General features: G+C 39.3%; 1 protein-coding gene across 1 annotated transcript; it reads left to right on the top strand.

Moving 5' to 3' along the window:
• The first annotated feature begins 1,020 nt into the window (after positions 1 to 1,020).
• LOC149830099 (early nodulin-93-like) lies at positions 1,021 to 10,083 on the top strand. The gene is made up of 6 exons (XM_090015377.1): positions 1,021 to 1,135; positions 6,882 to 6,943; positions 7,456 to 7,531; positions 9,482 to 9,569; positions 9,931 to 9,980; positions 10,076 to 10,083. The coding sequence occupies exons 1-6, from the start codon at positions 1,021 to 1,023 to the stop codon at positions 10,081 to 10,083; spliced, it is 399 nt and encodes a 132-aa protein (XP_089871503.1).

Below are 10,083 nucleotides of genomic sequence, written 5' to 3'. Positions count from 1 at the left end.
TAACAGTTCAAATCTATAATAAAAAACTTCAAAATATGGGATTTAACGGGGCAGAACGAGAAAATGGGGCCTAATATGTTCAGTTCTCATTATGTTTTTTTCGACCAAAAAATATAGTTTTATGAGCAGAGAAAAATCGATGCCTTCATAGCCATTGATTTTGGATCACTAATGATCCAAAAGCCGGTTCCTACTAAACAAAACCTATTGATCACATCTACGGCCGTGAGAAAAATTACTTAAAACTATGATTTTTGAAGTTACCTAATGAGACCTAACGAAAAAGGAGGCTTAAAGGAACACATTACTCATAAAACAATGACCTCAAGAAACCCAAATCATAGTTTAATAACCATTTGGCTTCAACTTCTCTTCTAAGATTCATTTATGATTAAAAATATGTTTTTATATCTTCAACCATTGATCTATTATGGGTATCATGTATCTAACAGTGACTCGCCTGGTTCCATCTGGGTGGTTCGGAACAAATTTAGGCCAAGATCATCTTATCCAGGTTCAGAAAAAAAACGGAATCAGATAGCTGGATGGTTAGGCCGTATTATCATAATTGAAGGGCCTCATGTCCAATCTCTGCAATGGTTAGCCTCAGCTTTGCCTATCAAAAGGTTTTGCTGTAAAGTTTTGTATCTCAATTGGCATTTGGTTTATACACAGCTATATATATACTACTCGGATCTCATGAGTTCCACTTGATTAACTATTGATCCAACACTCCAGATCTGATTGGATCTAACATGGCTTGGTTTCGGGTCCTACCCGACCCATTGACAGTCGGAAGCAAAATACTAAGATCCATTAGTTGTAACTTGTAAGTCAGTTTGGATATCAGGAATATAGGCGATCCGTTGATCCTAAGAGGGCATAACGGTTATTTCATTTTTCTCACAGATAAAGATCCAACCTCTCCTGCTGCCAACCCAAGTGATGTTTGACTGAAATTCCACAAGAAGAAAGGAGGAGGAGAAGAAGAAGAAGATGGTTAGTAGCATTCCCTCGGAAATGAGCAATCCATGGAGGGACATGAGGCAATCTCTTTTGATTCCATCTTCACATGAAAACCCACAGGTGAGTTTTGAGCAGCAGAGGGTTCTTAACTCCAAGCAATGCACAGAAGGTACTTCAAAATCTCTCTCTCTCTCTCTATCGTAACGCGAGGCTGCCTAAACCATATCATGTGGCAGTCATCTCTTTGATTCCTAAGAGGCAAGGGGCATCAAACATATTCAACTTTAGGCCGATTTCGGTGACGGGTGCTCTGTATCGCATTATATCTAAGGTGTTGGCTAATCGGTTGTGCGCTGCCATTGATCAACTTGTTTCTCCGAACCAAGGTGCTTTTATTCCAGGTCGAAGTTTGCAAGGATCCTTTATTTGTGCAACTGAGCTTCTTCACTCTTTACAGTCGACTGGATCACCGCACTTCATGTTAAAATTGGATTTTCATAAGGCTTATGACAGTCTGACATGAGATTTTCTGATTGAATCTCTAACAAATATGGGGTTTGGCAGCCGGTTTATAGCATGAGTTAAGGAGTTGGTCACAAAATCCGTATCATCAGTTTGCATCAATGGAATGAGAGGGGAAGAATTCAAGTTGGCTAGAGGTGTACGACAGGGTTGTCCTCTAGCACCTATCCTTTTTAATATCGCGGTAGATGGTTTACCTATTCTCATGAAAAGGGCAGAAAAAACAGGCTTCTTGGAATCCTTGGGCATTCCTGGTTTTGTTGGTCACACAATTCAATATGCAGACGATACTTTAATATTTGGACATGCGAATGTTAATCAAATGTCCAGGTTGTGCTTCATTATTAAAGTCTTCGCTGCAATTTCAGGCATTCGCCTGAACGAGAGTAAGTGCGCTATGGTCTTACTCAATGCTGACCTTCTTCTCCAATCGGCTGCTGCAAGGATCTTCAACTGCCCAATATCCGACCTTCCTGTCAATTTCTTGGGTCTATCGTTGCACTCTCTACAGTCAGCAGGAACTTCTACTTGGATGTCTATCATAGAGCGAGTGCAAGGAAGATTGCAGGCTTGGAAGGCTCGATATTTATCTTTTGCGAAACGAGTGACGCTCATTCGCCATGTTTTAGCCCGATTACCAAAGTTTCGAATGAGCATGTCTATTATACCGACGACAGTAGAGAAAATGATCAATCGTTTGCTTTCGCACTTCCTTTGGTTTGGGAATGTGTCGCATAAAAAGTACCCGCTTGTTTCTTGGCAACAGATCGTGCTCTCGAGGCACCAAGGCGGCTTGGAGATTCCAGCTCTGAGAAAGAGGAACATCGTTTTACTCTTGAAGTGGGCTTGGGAAGCTTCAACATCTCAATCTTCTTGGGCTATGTTTGTTAGGCAAAAATATGGTAGTCTACATGAATCCCTTCTTTCCACGCCCAATTCAGTGTGTCATTCGTCCCTCTGGCTGGAGTGACAGAAGACACTTTGATCCTTTAGTGGTAGAGATCTTAGGCCTGTCCATGGCATGCCGTGGCTTCACTGGGCCATGGCGAGCGGAGATAGGTTCTCCATTAAGCAAGTTTACCATTCCTTGTTGCCATCCGGGATGGACTGGTTTCCCAGTGATTGTATGTGGGGTAAGGGGCCAGCTCCAAGGGCAAAAGCTTTGGCGTGGCTTGTGGCTCTGGATCGTGTTCAAACCCAAGCATGTGCATTCTTTGCGAGAAGGCTGTAGAGGACACGACTCACCTATTTTGGCTCTGCCCGGTCGTTCTAGACTTATTTTTTCAAACTTGGGGTGCACCACCTGTTCAAACTCGTCCGTGCTCCGTTATTCGGGACCTCTTGCTTGGTCCAAGGATTGTACGACAAAAAAAAAATGAAGATTATTGTGGCGGGTTTGGTTGCTTTCAGCATGGTGGGTCATATGGACTAAAAGAAACGACATCTTCTTCAGGGGCATCAAATTCGATTTCGGAAGACTTCGAGAACGGGTCATGTCTGATGTGTATCTGGCTCTTAAATTACATAGTAGGGGGGAGGGGCTGATAGACTTGTACTCTGAACTATGCACAATCACCATCTAGATTGTGGCTGTTTTGCTCTTATGTTTCTCTTTTGTCTCTCCCATCCAATATTCTGTTGGATGTATTTTGGTAATGTTGAATGGTGAATGTTCTCTCTCTCTCTCTCCTTGATACAACAACTACGCCTTCATCCCAAAACAATTGGGGTCAGCGATATGAACCAAAAAGAAATTCATTTTGGGTCTTCCACATGAATCCTTTTCCTCCAATCATTTCTATCCAACGCCATGTCCTCGGTGAGGTTCAAAGCATTCATATCCTTTCCTATCATCTCCATCCAAGTCTTCCTAGGCCTACCCCAACCTCTTTTAACTAATATATTTTCCCATTTCTCCAACCTTCTAACTGGAGCATCATTAGGCCTTCGCCGAATATGTCCAAACCACCGTAAACGATTCTCTCGCATCTTATTTTCAATGGGTGCAACACCTACCTTCTTACGTATCTCTTCGTTCCGAATCTTATCTTTTATTGTATTTCCACACATCCATCTAAGCATCCGCATCTCAGCTACACTCATTTTTAACTCCGCCTGTGTAGTTATACACTGCCGGTCCCAAGCCCGGATAAAGGAGGAGGGTTGCGGTAGGCCTGTGACAGCCAGCATAAAAACTTTGTCATATCCTATGAAAATGAACCAATATGAGAATTTCGTTGGGGCGTTCCCTACTGAGCGACGCGCTGTACTCTCTAGGCCCGGAGGCAGTGATAAATGTGCAAGGGTTGCTAGGTCGTCGCCCAGAAGCGACGCGTCACACCGGCGCCCGGGTGTGGTGTCAAATAGGCAAGGGTTCCCTCACTTTGTTGGACGGGTGGGGGTAAAGAAGTTAGTCCAAGACCATAAAATTAGGTTAGCCACTTGGAACATAGGGTCTTTAACTGGTAAGTTGGTAGAGTTAGTAGATGTTATGTGTAGGAGAAAGATTGATATTTTATGTCTTCAAGAGACCAAATGGGTAGGTGAGAAAGCTAAGGTGATAGAACCTTGGGGATATAAGATTTGGTATACAATAAATAGGAATAGGAATGGAGTAGGGATTGTTATGAGTCGTCAGTTTATAGATAATGTAGTTGAGGTCTGTAGGAAGGGTGATAGAATTTTACTTATTAAATTAGTATTAGGTACGGATATTATTAATATTATTAGTGTTTATGCACCTCAAGTAGGTTTACATGATTCCATTAAGCATCAATTTTGGGAAGATTTAGATGGAGTAGTACAAGAGACATCTTATGGAGAAAAGCTTTTCATCGGCGGTGACCTTAATGGACATGTAGGCATTAGTAGGGATGGATTTGAGAATATCCATGGAGGCTATGGTATAGGAGAAAGAAATGAAAGTGGAGAAAGGATTTTAGATTTTTGTTTGTCCTATGATATGATCTTAGCAAACACTTGGTTTAGGAAGAGGGAGTCTCACCTAGTAACATTTAAAAGTGGGGTTAATACGAGTCAGATAGATTTTTTCCTACTTAGAAAGAGAGATAGGGGTTGTTGCATCGATTGTAAGGTTATACCAGGAGAAAGTGTAGCTACACAACATAGAGTCTTAATTTTAGATCTTAGAATTAGACAATGCCACAAAAGGGATAGACATAGGATAGATCCTAGAATTAAGTGGTGGGCACTGAAAGGAGCTAAACAAGGAATGTTTGTAGAGCAGGTAGTTAAGGAAGTTGATTGGTGTCTCGAGGAGGATTCAGAATCAATGTGGAATAAGATAGCGGGTGGTATGAGAAAAGTAGCTAAGGAGGTATTGGGTGAGTCTAAAGGCGGTGCACCACTAGGTAAGGATACATCATGGTGGAACGAGGATGTCAAATTAGCTATTAAGGTTAAAAGAGAGTGTTATAGAAATCTAAGTAAGAGTCGTGATAATGAGAATTTGGAGAAGTATATGATAGCAAAGAAGGAAGCTAAAAAAGTTGTTCGAAACGCGAGGGCTAAGGTATATAAGGAGGTTTATGACAAGTTGGATACCAAAGAAGGCGAGAAGAATATTTATAGGCTTGCAAAGATGAGAGATAGGAAATCGAAGGATTTGGGTATGGTTAGATGTATCAAAGATGAAACGCAAAGGGTTTTAGTCAAAGATGAGGAGATTAAGGAGAGATGGAAAGATTATTTTGATAAGCTATTTAATGATAGTCATGCTCAAGATCTTGGAGACTTCTCCATTCCTTTTCATGAGATAAATCGTGACTTCATGCGCAAGATTCAAAAGAAAGAAATTGCAGAGGCTTTGAAGAAAATGAAATCAAGAAGGGCAGTTGGCCCAGATGGTATACCTATCGAGGCTTGGAAATGCTTGGGAGAGAAAGGTTTAGAATGGTTGACAAATCTTTTTAACTTGATTTGGCGAACAAATAAGATGCCTAATGAGTGGAGGAAGAGTACTTTGGTGCCTTTATATAAGAATAAGGGTGATATACAAGATTGCACAAACTATCGTGGTATAAAACTCATGAGTCATACTATGAAACTTTGGGAGAGGGTGATTGAGTCTAGGTTGAGGAAGGTTGTCATGATATCGGAGAATCAATTTGGTTTTATGCCTGGAAGATCAACTATGGAAGCTATACATCTTCTTAGACAACTTATTGAAAGATATAGAGAGAGGAACAAAGATTTGCATATGGTTTTTATTGATTTAGAGAAGGCATACGATAGAGTACCTAGGGACGTTCTCTGGTGGACAATGATGAAGAAAGGTGTTTCTCTCAAGTACATTAGTATAATTAAAGATATGTATGAAGGAGTAGTAACCAATGTCCGCACTTGTGGAGGGGTGACAACCAATTTCCCGATAACGGTTGGGTTACATCAAGGATCTGCTTTAAGCCCTTTCCTATTTGCTATAGTGATGGATGAGCTTACGAGATCAATTCAAGAAAATGTACCGTGGTGTATGTTGTTTGCTGATGATATTGTTTTGATTGATGAGTCTAGAGCTGGGGTTAATGCTAAGTTAGAATTATGGAGACAGACATTGGAAGCTAGAGGTTTTAAGTTGAGTAAGAGTAAGACTGAATATATGGAATGTCGGTTTAGTAAGCAACGAAGTAGTGATGGGAGTGTAGTGAAGCTTGGTGAGCAAGATATACCGGTGAATGATTATTTCAAATATTTGGGATCCATCATTCAAAAGTATGGAGAAATTGATGGAGATGTAAATCATAGGATAAAGGTTGGGTGGATGAAATGGAAAAGTGCTACTGGAGTGCTGTGCGATCGTAGAATGCCATTGCGGTTGAAGGGAAAGTTTTATAGGACGACTATTAGACCCGCTTTACTATATGGTACGGAATGTTGGGCTGCCAAGAGACATCATATTCAAAAAATGAGTGTAGCTGAGATGCGGATGCTTAGATGGATGTGTGAAAATACAATAAAAGATAAGATTCGGAACGAAGAGATACGTAAGAAGGTAGGTGTTGCACCCATTGAAAATAAGATGCGAGAGAATCGTTTACGGTGGTTTGGACATATTCGGCGAAGGCCTAATGATGCTCCAGTTAGAAGGTTGGAGAAATGGGAAAATATATTAGTTAAAAGAGGTCGGGGTAGGCCTAGGAAGACTTGGATGGAGATGATAGGAAAGGATATGAATGCTTTGAACCTCACCGAGGACATGGCGTTGGATAGAAATGATTGGAGGAAAAGGATTCATGTGGAAGACCCAAAATGAATTTCTTTTTTGGTTCATATCGCTGACCCCAATTGTTTTGGGATGAAGGCGTAGTTGTTGTTGTTGTTGTTGTTGTCTCTCTCTCCTTGATGTTAGTTCTTATTTGTGGGTGTTTGTGTAGAGGGGGTGAGATCTGGGTTGAAGGCAGCAGCGATTGCTGGAGTGGCTAGTGCCATTCCTACGGTAATCAGCATTTATTTTCCATTTGAAATTCACTGTATTTTACCGTTTTCATAAATGTGTGAGATGAATTTTTTGCTTTGTTGTTATTGTTCTTCTAGTTGACAGTGAAGTGGGTGGGTTGATTTTTTTGTTGTTTTTGTTAAATTTCACCATTAAACATTAGGTTGCTTTAAGCATTGTTTTAATGGGAAGATGAATGATTGATAATTTCTATTTATCTGGTTTCTGTGATTCTTATTGTTACAGTTTTGGTTTGTCCGGATGCACAGCGATAAGTTGGTGTCATTGCATTGTGGATCAGAATGCGATGTCCCAACTTGCTCCATATTTCTGGATAAATGGGTGCATCCAGATATGCTGTCTTAACTGTGTATTAGAGCTACGGTGGACTTAGTTTTAGTTTTTCTAGAATTGCAAACGTTGCCAACTGAATATTATGCCGGTTGATACATTCTTTCAGGTCTAATTTATGTGTGGCTGTGAATTTTTCATATCTGGTTTGTTGTATTCAGCTGATCGGCGTCCGTGTCATTCCATGGGCAAAGGCTAATCTCAATTACACTGCTCAGGCTCTCATTATATCCTCAGGTAATTTATAAGATTATTGTTGAAAAATAAACAAGAAAAGGAAAGCAGGTCTTTTGTCATAATTTAGTAATTTTCATGAGTTTATGAACACTGTTTATTTTCACATCAATAATTTCTTTTTTTTAAAAAAAAAAACTCATGCATCCTCTTTATTTGTCACTAATCGGATTTATGATGATCCCTTGGAGTCTTATTGGTTATGTTTTTTACCATTACCATGTTGAGTCAGTCCATACAGGTTTGAGGTGCATCTGATCTAGACAAACCTACATGCCCATCTATTGCAATGTTCATCAAGCCGTTGCTTAATTGCATTTTACTTGGATCTTGCCCAATACAAGATATGTTTGTGTGGTTTTGACCAAGGTTGCCAAACTAGGAAGTGGAAGCGGGAAATGTTCCGGGAAGCGGAAGCGAGAAGTGCGGCATTTTAAAATTTATAAGAAGCGAGAAGCTAAGTATCAATTTGAAAGCAAAAAGAATAAAAAATAAAACAATATGAGAACTGAATAAGAATCAAACAAGAACCAAATAAAATTGATTATTCTTATATTCATGAATTTTCAGTAAAAGAATTAAATTTTTGTTAAACTCTAAGAGTGATGGTTACCAATTTAGATAAAGCACATAGAAAGTGAGTGGAAGCGTGAGAGGAAGCACATGGAAAACATGAAAAAAAATGTGAGAAAAGCATATAAGAAGCATGGACAATTTATGTGAGAAGCATAGAAGAAGCATAGGGGAATCATTCCCATGAAGTTTCAGAAGTGAGGAGTATTGTGCTTATGAAGCGAGTTTCTGGGAAGCGTGCTTCCCACCTATCTAAGAAGCTTCCAATAACTCTGGTTTTGACTCAAGCCTATTGTGAACCCTCGTGCACTTAACCTAGATTCTAAAAATGGACCAAGCAAACATGACCTACACAGATAAGGCATGTAAGGCTGAAGCCTGTTCGAACAAGTAATTTTTATGGTAAAAAAGGAAACCTTTGTCTTTTTAATATCAGCTACACAAGGACTTGTGACCTCTGGGGATGTGCAACTGATTGCCTTTTAGCCAGATATGGTAGAGCGCCCCATTTCTAATTAGCTAAAAGGGTTTTATTTATTTTAGAGTTTTACATCCAAATCCAACTAACATCTGAATCTGTATGCATGTAAAAGGCATATCCAATTAGCTTTGTAGCTATTTGGATCTCGCTCTAAATCCGATTAGCTAAAAGGGTTGAATCTTTCTCTAAATTTGATTAAGTCAGATCTACTTAGTAATGCATACATGTGAACTGAATCCAACCCAATTAAATTCCTTGTGGTCTCTCTGCCACATGGAATTTGCAGTAACTCAGAGTTTAATTTTCAATGAAAGAAATGCGCAAGGTTTTGTGGAACAAAGATGATAATGATGATCTATATTTTTGAAGTGCAGGCCATGCATATAGACAAGTCTTAAAGTTGTATGATCGTAAAATTTCTTGCTTTTGTTGCCATTTGACATCAATATATTCATGTTTTGTTACAAGTTGGTTATGCGTTGAGATTCACATTGCAACTTTGGTGTGATCTGTTCATGTTAAAAACTGTCTGGTCTTTCCGTACATTGATTAATTTATATAACATGAATTATACTGATCTTTGATGTCATATTTCTATACTAAGAATATTCTCCTTTCTGCTGTTTTATTTGTTTTTTGGCTATTTTTGAAGGATTGTTTGAAGCTATTTTTTTCCTTTGGGCTTCAGTCTAATCTCTTGTTCTGTGTCAAAATCCAGATATTTTGCTGTTTGCATTAGATATGAATGACAGTATTCTGTTTGTATTTTCATGCACAAACATCACTTTTTTCCCTTAAATGTCATTATAAGATTTAGTTCTTGTGCTAAGGAGGTGTGCAAACATTGCATGTGCTCAAGTTTTTTGGTGTATGAGTTTCTAACCCCTTTTTGTGAACAGCCTCAATTGCTGCCTATTTCATCACTGCTGATAAGGCAATCCTAGAGTGTGCAAGGAAAAACAATCATGCAAATTATAATAAAATGAAGTAAGGCTGTCCAGATAAAGTATGTTTATTCAACTATTGTTGAACAAAGGCATCCCAATGTTCTAATTTGTTAGCTTGAGCTGGTGATGTATGATTTCATACTCTTATTTTCTGGTTGTTTTTTGCCTTGAGAACTTATAAGTTGGGGTTTGTGTGTATTGACTCTTCAATATGTTCCATCTGAAAGACGGGCCATTTATTCCCTTCACAGCATGTCTTTTGGTCCTCTGGACAACATGGAAATTGAATAAACTCAATACTTGGTATCTTTCTTAGCTCGGGCCTCAGGAAAGAGGTCCTACTACATGCAAGTTTACATCGTTGAGCATGACTGGTTAGGTTCTATATGAATGCACTGCAGGTACATCCTTGCACCGCTTGATGATTCTTTGCACCAGACCATGCGAGCAAGTATGTGACTCATATGCTCAATCAAGGTCTTCTTGCCTATGACAAAGCTGATAAGGATTTGGTTTCTAGGCTACATCTTGGTTTCTTCTTTACAGTGATATAA

Source organism: Nuphar pumila, chromosome 8 (assembly GCF_984573655.1).
Source record: "Nuphar pumila chromosome 8, dmNupPumi1.hap1.1, whole genome shotgun sequence".
Taxonomy (NCBI): domain Eukaryota; kingdom Viridiplantae; phylum Streptophyta; class Magnoliopsida; order Nymphaeales; family Nymphaeaceae; genus Nuphar; species Nuphar pumila.
This window is presented reverse-complemented; position numbering and strand designations above follow the sequence as displayed.